The sequence below is a fragment of the Hypomesus transpacificus genome, unplaced genomic scaffold, assembly GCF_021917145.1.
Source record: "Hypomesus transpacificus isolate Combined female unplaced genomic scaffold, fHypTra1 scaffold_62, whole genome shotgun sequence".
NCBI classification, from domain to species: Eukaryota; Metazoa; Chordata; class Actinopteri; order Osmeriformes; family Osmeridae; genus Hypomesus; species Hypomesus transpacificus.
In genome coordinates this window covers 490,018-507,429 of record NW_025814035.1, presented here as the reverse complement: position 1 = coordinate 507,429, position 17,412 = coordinate 490,018, and the positions used below count along the sequence as shown (strand labels likewise).

The 17,412-nt window shown below is 43.7% G+C and overlaps 1 protein-coding gene across 1 annotated transcript; it reads right to left on the bottom strand.

The window, feature by feature from the left end:
* Window positions 1-2,584: 2,584 nt before the first annotated feature.
* LOC124466031 lies at window positions 2,585-6,280 on the bottom strand. Its single transcript, XM_047017662.1, has 2 exons — window positions 6,226-6,280; window positions 2,585-6,095 (listed from the first exon to the last, which is right to left on the bottom strand). Exons 1-2 carry the CDS (start codon window positions 6,278-6,280, stop codon window positions 2,611-2,613), a joined length of 3,540 nt encoding a protein of 1,179 aa, XP_046873618.1. The 3' UTR covers window positions 2,585-2,610.
* Window positions 6,281-17,412: the final 11,132 nt, after the last annotated feature.

Here is a 17,412-nt window from a genome sequence, read left to right as displayed (position 1 = left end):
TTTCAGAACTCGAAATAGCAGTCGTAAATCGTCCAGAGTTGTCTCAAATGCGATTCCTTTAAAAACCACAAGGATCAAAGGAATCGCATTTAAGAAAACTCTCCGTGTTTGAAGTGTTAATGAAGTTATGAGAAATCGTTGGTGATTGCGTTCACATCAACTCTACAGGCTGTGGCAAGCCGTTTTATCATTTAACCAATGAATTATTGATATCCAAAATTCGAATTCTGAATATCAAGAATTGCATTTTTTTATATCAAAAATTCTGATTTAGGATATCAAGAATTCAATTCTGGATATCAACAATTCGAATTTTGGATATCAACTATTCGAATTTTGGATATCAACAATTCGAATTTTGGATATCAACAATTCATTGGTTAAATGATAAAAAGGCTTGCCATAACAGACATCCTCGGATTTAAATAATGATAATAATTAACCTTGCTTAGTGTACACTGTTAGATCCAGTGGAGAACAATTCCACTGCTCATCTTACTAGTATGATGTTGCAACGATGCACCTGTGCACCGGTTGCTTTTTGCTTGGACATAACTTGCGTTCCTATTACTTTCCTAATTGTGTCGATTCAGACTGCACACGTCCCTGCTGTTGCGTGCCTTTATAAGGAGCTGTTGGGGCGTGTATGTATTCAAATTCAGGAGCACGAGGATGCGCTTTCAACTTAAGAAAACTCTTCCCGGGGAGCACAGCTCAGAGAACGTTGCTGCGTAGGAACACATTTTCAAGCGTTCATGAATTTGGCGGATGTCTTTTTTTGATGTTTGTTTTTATGTTATGTTTTTCCGAAGCCCGTAAGAAACAATTCAGAAGAAGCTTAAGAAAATGTTTGTGGATGAGGCCCAATGTCGTTTGGGATCCCATGAAGGCGGACAACATGGAGAACAAGGAGGTCAGCAGTCTCAGAAGCTGTGGGGAGCTTGGGGAGAGCGGCAAAGTGCACCGCCTTGGAGAACCTGTCCAAAATATTATAACTGTGTTACCATGAGAGGGAGGAAGGCCAGTAACAAAGTCGAGCGCGATGTGGGACTATGATCGGCCAGGAATAGGAATAGGGCGGAGCAGACCAGCAGGGGATTGATGGGATGATTTAGCTCAAGCACACATAGTACATTCCAATACAAAGGCACGAGTGTCTGCGTTCATGGTAGGCCACCAAAAGTGTTGCTTCAGGAGGGACTGCGTACAGACAACTCCAGGATGGCATGCATATGAAAGAGTGACCCACTGGAGGACCTGGCAGCGGACAGAAAAATCAGGCACAAATAGGTGGTTAGGCGGGCCATTACCCGGATCTGGTTGTGCGAGTTGGGCATTCCTGACAATGGATTCAATCTCCCAAGTCACTGCAGCCACCATGCAGGATGAGGGGAGGATTGTCTCAGTGTTGGGAGGAGTTACTTCGAAGACATGTTGGCGAGAGAGGGCGTCTGGCTTGATATTCCTGGACCCGGGATGGTAGGTCAGGGTAAAGTTGAATCGGCCAAAAAACAAAGCCCAACTGGCTTTACGGGAGTTGAGGCGTTTTGCAGCGTTTCTCTTCCTTGAAGAACAGTTTGTTTTTCCAGGAGTCTTTGGAGGACTTGTTGGACATGCTGGTAATCTGGGTTACTGGTATGAAGCCTTTCTAGGCAGAGACATAGTATTTTTTGTGGATTCTTCACTCAGAATGAAGTGCAAATGGTACTCCTTTACCCGTGCCATTAATTAACAATAGCGCATAAAAGGCATAGCCATATGAAGTTATCCCTTTGTAGGAGGTATCCATGAAAAACATGGGATATGGGTGCCCCTTTAATAGATATCTCTGTGATGGTATTTGCACCACTATGATTAGGGGTTTGTGATTGTGTAAGTGGCTAATAAAAACAGATGTTCCCCCGGAGCTCAGTAGTGACAAACTTGTCTACACTGACTGAATCATCAACGTCAGGGAAAGTGCGGATGTAGCTCTCTTCGCGACAACACATACACAGGTCGGTTCTTTTGAACGGGCGTTTATTGTTTTGCTCTTCTGCTCTTAAGGCATCCACGTCACGCGTGAGAACTATGTGAACGAACATAGTAAGCACGTCAAATACATTATACATTACTGAAGAAACAAAATACAAATTGCGCTTAGCACCAAATATAAATAAACCTTCAAATGCATGATAATATACCTCACTGGCTGCTTGTCTTGAAAAGAGGTTCTTAAATCTGTGTAACTCTTGTTGTTCTTCTTCGCCTTAACAAAACTGTAACTCTGTCAGTTTAATTGGCAGAGCGCTGAAACATGCTAGCTTTCTCTGGTGCATTAACAAATTCAACAGCAGTGGAAACCACAACCTAGAACTTTAGTTCCGAGAGGAACAAAAAACACAATAAATAAATCTAACTGTTACATCACATTCATTTTAACCAATACGTTTTCTATGTATTTACTTTATGAGATTTGAACATAAATTTCGTATTAATTATGCATCATAACACAGCACATTTAAACAGCACTTACTTAAAATGTGAGATTTCCTTTACCAAAATAAAAATTATGAAAAGAATCAATAAAATGCTTTTAGTCAGAATAGATGTTACCTTATGTATGTGACTTTAGTTAGCCTCTAGTAAGGTGACTACCTTGTGGATAGGCCTTTCAAGATTAACTGATCTAGTGTGTGGTTTTCCCTTATCAAATGTTGTTTCAGTGAGTAGTAGCTTCAGTTTTCGCACCATGCCGTCTGCACTGGGATGAGCTTCTATAACCCTGGCAAGCTTCCACTCATTTCTTGGTGAGCTGTCATCTTGTAGAATCACAATGTCATCTACTTGTGAGTTTCGTGATGTTCTTTGCCATTTCTGGCATTGTTGTAGGTTTAGCAGATATTCCTTTTTCCATCTTCGCCAGAATTCATTGGCTAGAAACTGCACTCTTTTCCACCTTTTACATAAATATAGGTCTTCTTTGCAGAACTGCCCAGGCGGGGGCAATATTCTCGATGATTTCATGGTTAGTATGTGGTTGGGAGTGAGAGGTTCTGGACCAGTAGGATCGTTAAGATGTTCAACACTCAGTGGCCTGCTGTTGATTATAGCCATTGTTTCGTAAAGGAATGTCCTCAGAGTTGTGGTGTCAAGTCTGCTTGCGGACTTGTCAAGCATGGTAGTCAGAATACTCCGAATTGTTCGAATTTGGCGCTCCCACACTCCACCCATATGACTTGCTGATGGGACATTCATTACAAACTCGCAACCGATTGCTCGTTGACGTTCTTGATCCATTCCCTTGAGCAACTCAGAAAACACTCTCTTAGCACCCACGAAATGTGTTCCCTGATCGCATCTCAATTGGCGTCCAGAACCTCTGATAGCTACGACTGTTCGAAGTGCATTTTTGAAGGCGTCTGTGGTCAAGTCATCCAGCGTCTCGATATGCACTGCTCTAGAACATAAACAGGTAAACAACAATCCATATCGTTTTAATTCCTTTCTTCCTTCCTTCACGATGAAAGGGCCGAAACAGTCAATACCACAGAAGGTAAAGGGAGGGGATGACTCTGTTCTCTCTTCTGGAAGATCCGCCATTTGTTGAACTTCTGTAGTTCTTCTGTATCTCCTACATTGTACGCACTTGTAAATGTGTGAGGAGACATTTCCACATCCCAAGATCCATATTCCGTTCGCACGCAACTCGTTCATAGTCATGCCTCTTCCTTGGTGATGAACACGCTCATGATGATATTTGACGAGCAGGCCTGACACATGAGATTTTTTCGGAAGTATTGCGGGATGTTTTATGTCATGATGCAAGGCAGATTGGGATAGCCGTCCTCCCACCCTGAGGACATTTCTTTTGTCCAAGCAAGGATTTAACTGGTGCAACTTGTTGCACTTGCTCAGGGTAGGTACTTTCTGAGATTTGAGTCTGTAGATGTCTTCGGCGAAGGCTTCTTCCTGCACCAGCTTGATAATGAAAATGTCTGCTTCTCTTCTTTCTTCAAGACTGGTTGCTTCATTCGTTCTTGATTGAAGTCCCTTGAATTCCCTGACAAACCTCTGGAGCTTGGCGACAGCTCTCACTGCTCTGGACCAGTCTGAAAACTTAATGAAGTGGTTTACCATTGAATGTACTTCCGTCGTCCTGACTGTGTGGACGTGGGTTTTGCGAAGCTCAGGGTCGGTCACTTCTACTTCTCCCACCATTTGCTCTTCAGGTGGAAGACTCGGCTGCCAAAGAAAGTTGGGTCCTTTCAACCAGTTAGACTCTTTCAGCTGAACTGCAGTCAGTCCTCTTGAGGCGCAGTCGGCTGGGTTATTTTCGGAACTGACATGTCGCCATTGTTCAGGATTTGTGCTTGATTTTATGCGTTGGATCCGGTTTGCTACAAAGGTGTGAAACCTCTTGGCGTCATTGTTCACATAGCCGAGGATCACCTTTGAGTCTGTCCAGTAACACTTCTGCAGGTTTTCAATCTCAAGCTCCCCTTTGAGAAAGTCACCATTTCGGACTGAAGTCACAGCTGATGACAATTCAAGTCTTGGGATAGTCATTTGTTTGGTAGGGGCTACTCTTGCTTTCCCTATGACAAGTGAGCAACTAATCTGTCCTATTTCACTTATAGCTCGAAGATATGAGCATGCACCATATCCAATGAGACTTGCATCAGAGAAGTTGTGAAGTTCATATTGCCCAACCTTGCCAAAGCTTGATGGAAGGTAGCTTCTTGGAATCTTTAGGGCTGCGAGGTGAGGCAAATCCTTGAGCCATGACTCCCATTGTGGCAGAATGTGCTCTGGGAGATCCTCGTCCCAGCCTACTTTGTCTTTACATAACGGCTGGAGGATCTGTTTGCCGACTAGTATGAAAGGAGCCACAAACCCCAGCGGATCATAGACTGAAGCGACAGTAGAGAGAACCCCTCTCCTTGTCAGTGGATTTTCCTTGACTATGACCCTGAATTGGAATTCATCAGCTTTGACACACCACTGAACTCCAAGTGCTCGCTCGATGTGAGGATCTTCTAGGGCCATGTCCAGATCCTTGGCTTGGGCACGTTCTGCAAGTGGTATTGCATCAATCACTTCTTTGTTGTTTGAAACAAACTTGTGTAGTCTGAGGTTTCCAGTTCTGCACAAGTTTCTTGACTCTTCCACCAGATGTATGGCTTCAGCCGGTGTCCATACACTTATTAAGCCATCGTCGACATAAAAACTTCTCTGGATGAACTTGATAGACTCTTCGCTAAATCTTCCATGATCCTGCGATGCCAGACGTTTAAGTCCAAAGTTGGAGCAGCCAGGGGATGAAGCTGCCCCAAACAGGTGCACCCTCATTCGGTACACCAACGGATTGGAGTCCAGATCACCTTTGTCCCACCAGAGAAACCTTAGGTAGTCTTGATGTTTCTTTGCAACGTGAAACTGGTGGAACATCTTCTCAACGTCACACATTATGGCAACTGGACCCTTTCTAAATTGACATAACACCCCAACTAATGTGTTAGTCAAGTCTGGCCCGGTCAAGAGGTGATCATTTAGGGAAGTTTCTTGGTAGCATGCGGAACAGTCGAAAACCACACAAATCTTGCCTGGTTTGTGGGGGTAAACTCCGTGGTGTGGAATTAACCATGCTGGTTGGTCATTGAGATCAGGCGGTGGAACCTTCTCAGCATCTCCTCGGGTCATTATGTCATTCATGAAATGAACATAATCCTCATAGTACTGCTTATTTCTCCTCAGTCGTTGCTCTAATGAGGTGAGCCTATGGACTGCACATTGCTTATTGTCTGGAAGACTAGGTTTGTCCGTCTTGAAAGGAAGCGGGAGCTCATAATGGCTGTCTTCTTTCTGCCTTATACCTTCTTTCACTTTAAGCAAGAAGAGAATATCTTCCTGAGAAACTAGGTTATCATCTGTAGCGTGATCTGTGAAGTCGGATTCAAGGACCTTGATTATGTCTATTGGGTTGATCTCTTTGACTCGAGTTTTGCAGACAAAGTGTACTTCTTTCTTCAGCTCAACCGATGGCTGCACGGCGGGTGTCACTTGTCGCACTATGATTCTGTGACTGGTTCCTATTGCGTCGCCGTAGTCACTTGCTGGATTCGAGCAACCGACAATGCTCCAGCCGAGGTCAGTTGGCTGTGCATATGGAAGATTTTCTTCACCACACAGGATCTCTCTTGGAAGAAGGGCTTGATGACAATTATAGCCTATCAGCAGACCTACTTCGCAGTCCAGTGGTGGTGGAATCTTGTCTGCCAGTTGCTTCAGATGAGGCCATTTTAGAGCTGTTTCAGCGGTTGGAATGTGCGATCTGTCGGCAGGAATAAACTCTCGTGTAAAAAGGTGGCAATTGGATCCTTTTCTGTAAGTTGTATCCTCTCACTTGTAGACTTGTCAGTTTCCGGGATGGTATGACGTCGACCTTGAAGACATTGTGGACAGGCGCAAACTGACATTCTCTTTTGTTGTGTTGAGCTCTTGGGCCACTTTGTCTAAGATTAAGGTTGTATCGCTGTGCGTGTCTAAGAGCGCATAGACTAGAACTTCTTGATCCGGCTGTTTTATGGACGAAACCCAGACTGGTATTATTGAGGACGTTTGTGTGTTTAGGCCTTCTTGTACGACTCTGTTGGTAGTTGCTGTTGCAGCTATTTCTTTGCTACCTGTTCCGTTCTTTGCATTGTCGCCACCTTTTGGAGGTGTTGACCTTTGATTTAGTTTGAATTTGTCATCATGCAAACATGTTGGATGTCTCTTCTGACATATTTGACTTGTGCCTTTGTTTTCACACGTTTTTGAGTGATGACCAGTCTTCAAGCATCCAAAACAAAGTCTTTCAGCTTGCACAAACTTAACACGATCCTGAATCGTTCTTTCAATGAACTTCCTGCACTTAGCTAGGACGTGTCCTGTTCCTTTGCAGAAGACGCATGATGAGATGTTGCTCTGTGTTGTGTTTGTGGATAGTGTCTTTGCTTGAATGGTTTGACTTCGCAGTTGCTTTGGTTTCTCGCTTTCTACACTCTTAAGAGCTTGTACTGAGGAAATAGGATCACAAGCGAGATCGGCTTCCTTTGATAGAAAGTCTACAAACACTTTGAATGGAGGGTACTCCGAAGTTGCATGTCTGGCTTCCATGGCTTTGCGGTTCCAACTGGATACCAGCCAATCCGGGAACTTCAGCAGAATTCTTTGACTCTCATTGCAGTCATTAAGAACATCCAGTGTCTTAATCTGGGGCATTGCAGCTTCGCAGCTCTTGAGAAAGTCTGCAAAGTCTCTTAGCTCACAACCATTCCTAGGGTTTATCTTTGGCCATCCGTGAAGCTTGTCTCTGAAAGACTTCCCAATTATGAATGTGTCTCCGAAACGTTTTTCTAACAGCTGCCACCCATACAGAAAGAAAATATATTTACCAACATGTGATTTGAAATACATTTTAATATATTATTTTCCCTTACATTGACCAATATATAATGTATGGAAATACATGGGATAATGTATTGATGATAAATATATTACTAATATATTATAAACTATAATATATATTAATGTAATATATTGCAATATATTGCAGAATACAGCAATGATTACCGTTTTCCATATATTGCAATATATGGAACATTAATATATAATATATGTGGTTATATATCCCAAAATATATGCAATTTATATCCCGCTTTATATGGGAAAATGTATGGTTAATATATGTAAAGATATAGTGTCACATGTATGCTTCATATATGGTAGAATTAATTTTAAATATATGTAAAATTATATGGAAAGATGTATTGTACAATGCATGTGTATATAAATGAGAACATGCCCATACAATGTACAGACATATATATACATATACACAACGGCAGTATTGGAAATGGAATCCCAATTCAAACAGTACCACCTGCTAACTGAAAATGTGCCCCCAAAAACGTAAATACCGTAAGATTGACATTTATTTGGGGGGAAATGGCTAATTCAAAAGATGTTTGCTGGAAGCGATCATGGTCATTATATATTTCAAATATTTTTCCATATAATTTTACCTATATTTCAAATACATTCCACAATATATTGAACACATATCTGTACATATATTTCATGTATATATTTCCATATAATTAGGATTCCCCCGTCAGGAATAGGCTTTAAGGTGACTTTCGCCTGAAGTACCCTGCAAAGTTTCACCTTAATATGTGAAAATATGACTGAATTTGAGCTGTTCGAGCATGGACCAAATGTGACTATGATTGCCATAGGAGAAATGTATTATTTTATTATTCAGTAACTGAACACTGCAAAGTCTAGATCTTGGAATGGCTCAATTGGATGAGAGGTTGTGCTGGTAAGCGAAGGGTTCAAGGTTCAACTCCAGACATACGCATTTATTTTTTATTTTTTTACAAAACAGTTTTTGGTTTTCTGGGTAATCCCGGTGTAACTATCTATAATGTCAATTTTACAATATTATGCAATTTTGAAGGAGGAATTCGCCATTGCTGCTTGCAGCTATATTTTTTACATATAATTCAAATATATTCTACCATATATTAAACATACATGTGACACTATATCTTTACATATATTACCAATACATTTTCCCATATAAATCGGCATACATTATGGTGGTATTTATAGATATAAAATTGCATATATTTTGGGATATATAAACACACATATTATATATTCATGTTGAATATGTTGTAATATATGGAAAACGGCAGTCATTGCTGTATTCTGCAATATATTGCAATATATTTCATGAATACATATTATAGTTTATTATATATTAGTAATATATTTATCATCAATATATTATCCCATGTATTTCCGTACAATATAAATATTACATCCCATATATGGACATATATTGCCTAATATATCACATGATATTTTCCAATATACTGCAGTGTATTTTCTTTCCGTAACGGCAGGCTGAGTCGTATGCTGCACCATGCCTAAGAGGAAAAATCCTTCAACAGCTTTCATAGCGGCCCCTCCTAGGTACTTTCTTAGGTAATACAGTTTTTAATTCTTTGGAATGTTTTTCCTGTCTATTAATGTTTCAAAGGATAGGCGCCAATCTTTGAATTTCAAAGGATCTCCAGTGAATACTGCAGGCTCTGGAGTTGGGAGATGATTGGAGTTTATGGCTTCCGCTAAAATGTTGACCAGATCAGAGCTATTCTGCACGTGTGGCACAGACATTGAAGTTGGTAAGGCTTGTGATACAAATTCCGGACTTTGAGAACCGGAAGCTTGTCTTGTAACTGGTAGGTGTTGAGGAATGAAGGATGGACTTGAGGCATGGAGGGCTTGTGTTGTGACTGACAGTAGTTGAGGAATGACTGGTGACGTTTTGGAGTTGAGAACTTGAAGTTCTCCTGCTGGTTCAACTTCATGCAGAAAGTTGGTTGGCTCAAAGTTTTCTTCGACTTGATCGTAGACCTTTACTCGGGCTCTTGCAGCATTCAGCTCCTTTATTTCTTCTAGGCGTTCAAGCTTTCTACGCTTGTCTTGCATCGCCTGTTTTCTAACTAGGTTCTCAGATTCAAATTGTGCCAGGAGCTGTTTACCTTCAGCTTCTAGCCTTTGAAGCTCTGTCTCTTCCCTTTCTTGTTTCATCCAACACTGCCAAAACTTCCTTGGATGCGGCAGCTTCAGCTGCTGCCTGCTTCATTTCTTTTGACTGAGTGAATGCTAGAGCGAGTAGAACCACATTTTGAATGACGAGAGGGTGACTTTGATAGAGAACCTGTTGAGTCTAGGATCGTGCCGACATCAGGCCAAGGTTCATCCTCCTGATCTGCAGTATACCCTTTAAGTTGTCTTTCTGCCCTTTGAATGATGAATCTTGACAGCGATGTGCACAGGTCAACTCTGCGTCGCAGGCTTGGTTCAGGAGTTTGCATTCGACGTAACTCTTCATAAATGGCCTGTACATCCGAACAGGTTTCTTTTATGTTGTCAGTCAATTCGTTTAATTCTTCCTCAGAGGCTGTATCAGAAAATAGCTCCTTGCCTATTCTGGCATGATACTTCCATTTCTCATGGATGATTCTGTACCGACGCTGAACACTCTTCAGCTTTTCTTCTTGAAGTTCTTTTCCTTTCTCTGTTAGTGTTCGGGTTCTTTCACTTCTTCGTATTCTTTCCACTACTTCTGTAGACTCAGTGTCTGTGACTTCGGGTTGAGCAGATGATAGGGTATATTCCTGGCAGGTCTCAGTGCTTGTGTCTGACATTTTGAGATGGCTATGGTGTATGTAGTTATTGAGTTTGATTTATATTAGGCTGTGTGAATGTGAGGTACAATAAGCCTAAACGTTGGTTACAAGGAAGGTTAAACTATATGAATGCCTTAACTGTGTGATGACTAGTTGAGTAGTCTAATTTTAAAACGTAAACTTAAATATTGCATCAAGAAAACAATCTGAATTTAAACTCCGCTACACTTCAAGTTGACTTCAATTTTCAAACTTGAAAATAAAATAAATTACTTTGGCACATATAAAACACCTTGTAAACCTTAACCAGTGTGCTTAGGAGTTAATTAAATAACGTATCACTTAACATAATACATATTTTCACCTTAAACTCAAAACGTATTAACTCCCTTATGGAGTGAAATTACCTTTTACAGTACACCTTGTAGCATGTGACAACCGGATATCAGCATATTGAATTCATTCACAAAACATGAAGGCTAGGCACTGCAATGCTAGGAGCTGAGTCCTTGGTAGCAATTCCCAAGTTGAACCACTTCTCACACCACTTCAACTTAAATGTAGTGGTAGAGCGCTTCTTGGTTTTAGCTTGAAAAGTTGCGCTTTCGACACAGTCTAATCACCGGTACTTGCAGTTGCTATGGCGACAACCCGTGTTCAATCCTACCCGTGTTCGGCAGGTGAGTTCTCACTGTAGCTCTCTTCGCGACAACACATACACAGGTCGGTTCTTTTGAACGGGTGTTTATTGTTTTGCTCTTCTGCTCTTAAGGCATCCACGTCACGCCATGAGAACTATGTGAATGAACATAGTAAGCACGTCAAATACATTATACATTACTGAAGAAACAAAATAAAAATTGCGCTTAGCACCAAATATAAATAAAGCTTCAAATGCACGATAATATACCTCGTTGGCTGCTTGTCTTGAAAAGAGGTTCTTAAATCTGTGTAACTCTTGTTGTTCTTCTTGGCCTTAACAAAACTGTAACTCTGTCAGCTTAATAGGGGTTATGCGGAGCGATCAGCGTTCGAACCGGAAAACAGATGTAATCGTTTCCGCTTCTCACTTCTGTACACATCTGCAGCGCTAAGCGATCCAAATAACTTATATTGACAGGGAAGTTCAAGGATTTTATAAGTTGTATTGCTCTCTACATTAGGCTAAGTGTGACAGGAATAAAGTGATGAGTTCATATAACGTTATAATAGCCTAAGGTTAGACCGTTTCCCAGGAGGTAGCACTAACAATAGCTCTACACATTAACTACAACGTTACAGTAGTAGGCTACATAGATAGCTACACAACTAGTGCTAAGTTATCAATGAAATATATGAATTAATTTAAGAAGCTCATTTTAATTTAGTGTCATATCCATATCATTATTCTGCTTTCTATAGCTAGGACCTATCGTTCCTAGAAGGAATTACGTTTACTAGCCTACTACTAGGTTCAAAAAAACGTTAAAGTTAGCAGGTGTTTAAGATTACGCTACCGACAAAATTGACCTGTAAATAAATACTGTCACACTGGTAGTTGTTGCAGTTGATTGCCAAACACTGCATTCTTTGAGTCCACTTGGACTTCTACAGGTACAGTCTTCGTTTGACTGTTTTAATCGACTGTTTTAATCGCGAGCAAAAAAAAAGGGTACTCCCCAGGGTACTCGGGGCTCTGGAAGTCCGTTTGGCAATCCTGTGTACATGGGAAATTGTAATTGAGGGTAGCTCCTTTAAACACCGGCTATAGTAGGTGGCCTTTACTACGCTGTGTTTACCTCAAAAGCGGCCGGCCGGAAGTAGTTACATCTGTTTTGTAGAACCCGGAAGAATGTTGCGCATAACCCCTATTGGCAGAGCGCTGAAACGTGCTAGCTTTCTCTGGTGCATTAACAAATTCAACAGCAGTGGAAACCACAACTAGAACTTTAGTTCCGAGAGGAACAAAAAACACAATAAATAAATCTAACTGTTACATCACGTTCATTTTAACCAATACGTTTTCTATGTATTTACTTCTAGCCGACATTCTAGCCGTTCTTCAACACATTCCAGCCGTGCTTCAACAAACAGCTCATCCGCAGCTAGAGCTAGAGCTGAAGCTGCTCGAGTCAAGGCTTCATACGCTCAAAAAAGCAGAGATCGAAGCCGAACAGAAACATAGGACAGCAGAGTTAAAGGCTAACCTGAACGCACTAAAAATGCAGGGTGCTTCTGAAGCAGCTAACCCTGAGGCTAATGTTCTAGAGGCAGCTTATGAGGATGAAGAACCACTCAGACAGAATGTCACAAACATGGCTCCTTATCCCTCATCTCAACGGACTAGTGAATACGTGCAACAACATTCTCGGGACCACGGTCAACAACAGCCTCAACTCGTGGATCGGAAACCCATCTCTATACCAGAGCGCCAGCCAAAAATGGACAACGGTGATACAGATAATTGTGGTTGTCACACACTGGACCAAGCCACCTACGCTTCATTCCAAGAATTACCAGCACAACACCAGCATGTGAGTACAGCCTATGCACAGCAAAGCCATTGCAGCCCTCCAAAGTTCCCTAAAGTAGAACACATTCCTCTTCAGACTCACTTCACACCCACTGAAGGTAAACTTAACTACAAGCACGCTGCAGCGCCTCCACGTGATCAGTCAGGCATGACAGACTTAGTTAAGTACCTGATACGGAAAGAAGTGGTTAGCTCTGGACTCCTCAAGTTCGACGACAGGCCAGAGAACTACTGGGCCTGGAAAGCTTCCTTTATCAACTCCACTATTGACCTGAACCTTTCCGCACGAGAGGAGATAGATCTACTGACCAAATGGCTCGGGCCACAGTCTGCAGAGCAGGCCAAACGCATCCGTGCAGTCCATATCCACGATGTCAGCTTGGGACTTCAGATGGTGTGGCAGAGATTGGAAGAAAGCTACAGCTCAGCTGAAATGACAGAGAACGCTCTGTTGAAGAAACTAGAAGAATTTCCAAAGATCACAAACAAGGACAACCTGAAGCTCCGGCAGCTAGGAGACCTATTGCTAGAGCTGGATTCAGCGTTGAAAGATGGGTTCTTACCTGGGCTATCCTACCTTAACACACGTGGAGTCAACCCCATCGCTCAAAAGCTCCCCTACAACCTCATGGAAAAATTGATCTCAGTTGGTTCAAGATATAAAGAATACTACAGGGTTCAATATCCTCCCTTCAGCGTATTTGTGAAATTTATCCAAGACCAAGCCAAGATACAAAATGACCCCAGTTTTTCAGAACTCACCATAGCTGGGTCACTCAGGACGGATAAATCTTTGAAGTCTATGAAACCATCTGTGTTCACCAGGAAGACCGAAGTTTCACCTGGAACTTAATACAATCAAAGTGCCCAGAGCAGAACAGCTGAAGATCCAGATAGACTGTGTCCTATACATAGTAAGCCCCATCCTCTAAGAAAATGTTTTGGCTTCCGCAACAAAACCTTGGATGAAAGAAAGGCTTACCTTAAAGAGAAACACATCTGTTTCAAGTGTTGCGCCTCAACCAGTCACTTCGCCAAGGACTGTGACAAAGCTGTGCTGTGCAAGGAATGCAACAGCAACAGACACCCATCTGCACTTCACCCAGGGCCAGCATCATGGAAACCAGTTGGCTCTGCTGTTTTGAAGATCAAGGCGGGGAGCAACAACACGATGAGCCTCCAGAGGTGATGTCGAAATGCACAGAAATCTGCGGGGACTCATTTGGCTCACGATCCTGTGCTAAAATATGCTTGGTCAGAGTTTACCCTACAGGTCGAAGAGAGAGAGCCATAAAAGCATACGCTGTCCTTGATGAACAGAGTAATCGGTCCTTGGCCAAGACCGAACTGTTTGACACCTTTGGCATTGAAGCAGGTGCTGCGCCATACACCCTTAAAACTTGCTCAGGGGTAGTGGAGGCATATGGGCGACGTGCAAGCAATCTTGTTGTGGAGTCAATAGATGGTGACATGCAAATCCCTCTTCCTACCATCATAGAGTGTGATGTGATGCCTGACGACCGTCTTGAGATCCCCTCACCTGAGATAGCACGCCATTATCCACACCTCAAGGCACTGGTGGATAAAATCCCACCTGTGGATCCCGAAGCAGCCATTCTCCTTCTCCTCGGCAGGGACACACCACAACGGACTTGACAATGCACCCTATGCTCAACAACTCGACCTTGGCTGGGTTATTGTTGGAGATGTATGTCTGGGGGGAGCCTACAAGCCAAGCACCAATCAATGTTTTTAGGACCAATGTTCTACCAAATGTACGAACATCTTTTCTTAGTCCATGTGCCAGTGTAATCCACGTCAAAGAGAAATTGGACAAGAAAACTGTAAATCAATGCTCCAGAGAATCCAACCTCCTAGACAACAACACAGATGAACTTGGAGTCAATGTATTCCAAAGGACCAAAGATGATGAGAAAGTAGCCTAGTCAATAGAAGATGAAACATTTCTAGAGATCATGGATAGAAATGTCTACATAAATGATGCAAACGGCTGGGTAGCTCCGTTACCATTCCGTAGCCCGAGGCGTCATCTCCCAAATAACAGGGAGCAGGCAGCAAAACGTTTGTTTTCTCTCAGTCGCACTTTAGAAAGAAAGCCAGACATTAAAAAACAATACATCGACTTCATGCAGACGTTTGAGTCTGGCCAGGCAGAGCTAGCACCACCGTTGAAGAAAGATCAAGAGTGCTGGTACCTACCAACATTTGGTGTCTACCACCCCCAGAAGCTGACCAAATACGGGTGGTGTTCGATTCTAGTGCCAAGCACGAAGGTGTCTCTTTAAACGACGTCCTCTTAAAGGGTCCAGACCTAAATAACACTCTTCTCGGTGTCCTCATCCTCTTCCGCAGAGAGCCGGTTGCAGTTTCGGTGGACATCCAACAGATGTTTTATTGTTTCACTGTCTATGAGAACCACTGTGACTTTCTGAGATTCCTGTGGTTCGAGGATAACGACCTCACAAAACCAGTGACCGAGTACCGGATGACAGTACATGTTTTCGGTAACAGCCCTTCACCAGCTGTTGCCATCTACAGCTTGAGACGAGCAGCACAAGAGGGACGCAAAGAGCATGGTACAGATGCTGAGAAATTCGTCATGAGGAACTTCTATGTGGATGATGGATTTACCTCTTTCCCCACTGCAGGAAAAGTGTCGGACTTACCTGTGGAAAGACTTACTCTGGATCCTCCGTTCAGTCACGTTGGACTCGATGTTTTCGGACCTTGGACTATCACAACACGCCGGATATGGAGTCACCTATGGAGTGACGAGTGTGTGGCGACCCTCCAGGACTGCTTTGACACCACTGACTGGCTGATGTTCAGGGACGCAGCAGATGGGGACATTAACGAATACTCAGACACTGTCTCCAGCTACATCCAGCACTGCATTGATGACGTTGTCCCCAAGAAGGTTGTCCGGTCTTTCCCAAATCAGAAGCCCTGGGTTGATGCCGCGGTCCGGGCCAAGCTGAGAGCCCGTACTGTCGCCTTTAATTCTGGGGACCCTGATGAGTACAGGAAGGCCAGATACGACCTTCTGAAGGCCATCAAAGCAGCGAAAAGGGCCTACAGGACCAAGGTGGAGTCCAGCTACCATGGCTCTGACCCCAGGCGCATGTGGAGTGGCCATTACAGACTACAAAGGGAGAGGCTACAATGAGACCCAGTCTTCTGTCCTACTGCCAGACGAGCTGAACTCCTTCTACGCTCGCTTTGAGAGGGACAGTGAACCCCCTGCAGTGGAGCTACCTGAAGGCCAAGCCAGTGGTGTGCCTACACTAACTGTAGCTGAGGTGAGGCTATGCTTTAAGAAGATCAACCCTCGCAAGGCACCTGGCCCAGACGGCATATCAGGTAGGGCCCTTAGGGGCTGCGCTGACCAGCTGGCAGGGGTCTTCAGTGACATCTTCAACCTCTCCCTTAACCTGTCTGTACTCCCCACCTGCTTCAAGAGGACCACCATCATCCCTGTGCCCAAGAACACCAAGGTCACATGTCTGAATGACTATCGCCCAATAGCACTGACCTCTATCATCATGAAGTGCTTCGAGCGGCTAGTCAAATCATTCATCTGCTCCTCGCTGCCCCCCACACTGGACCCTATGCAGTTTGCATACCGGTCCAATAGGTCTACAGACGATGCCATCGCTCTGACCATGCACACCGCTCTCTCCCACCTGGACAAGGGGAATACATATGTGAGGATGCTGTTCATTGACTACAGCTCTGCATTCAACACCATCATCCCCTCCAGACTGGTCTCCAAGCTTGTGGACCTGGGACTAAGCACCTCCCTCTGCAAGTGGATCTTCCACTTCCTGACGGGGAGGCCACAGGTGGTGAGAATCGGTGACCGCACTTCATCTGTACTGATCACCAACACAGGCACCCCCCAGGGCTGTGTGCTCAGCCCTCTCCTGTTTTCCTTGTTCACCCACGACTGTGCGGCTACGCACAGCTCCAACCTCCTCGTTAAGTTTGCTGACGACACAACCATCGTGGGCCTCATCTCTGACAGTGACGAGTCAGCCTACAGAGAGGAGGTTGACACCCTGACATCATGGTGTCAGGACAACAACCTCTCTCTTAACATCAGCAAGACCAAGGAGATGATTGTGGACTTTAGGAGGCGGCAGGAGGAGGAGCATGCACCCCTATTCATCAATGGATCGGAAGTGGAGAAGGTCAGCTGCTTCAAGTTCCTCGGGGTGAACATCAGCAATGACCTCACCTGGTCTGTTCACACGGACAAGGTGGTCAAAACGGCCCGTAAGCGCCTCTTCTTCCTGAGGAGACTGAAGAAGTTTGGTATGGACTCAGTCATCCTTACTAACTTTTACAGATGCACTATAGAAAGCATTCTGACTGGTTGTATCACAGTGTGGTATGGGAGCTGCACAGACCGGGACCGCAAGGCCCTACGAAGTGTGGTCCGTTCTGCTGAGTTCATCATCGGCAGGAAGCTCCCAGCCCTACAGGACACCTACCACACACGTTGCCTTAGGAAAGCCAGCAGGATTCTAAGAGACTGTTCCCACCCATCCTTCAGTCTCTTTACCCCGTTGCCTTCTGGCAGGCGTTACCGCAGCATCCGGTCGCGCACACGCAGACTGGACAACAGTTTCTACCCAAGGGTCATCAGGC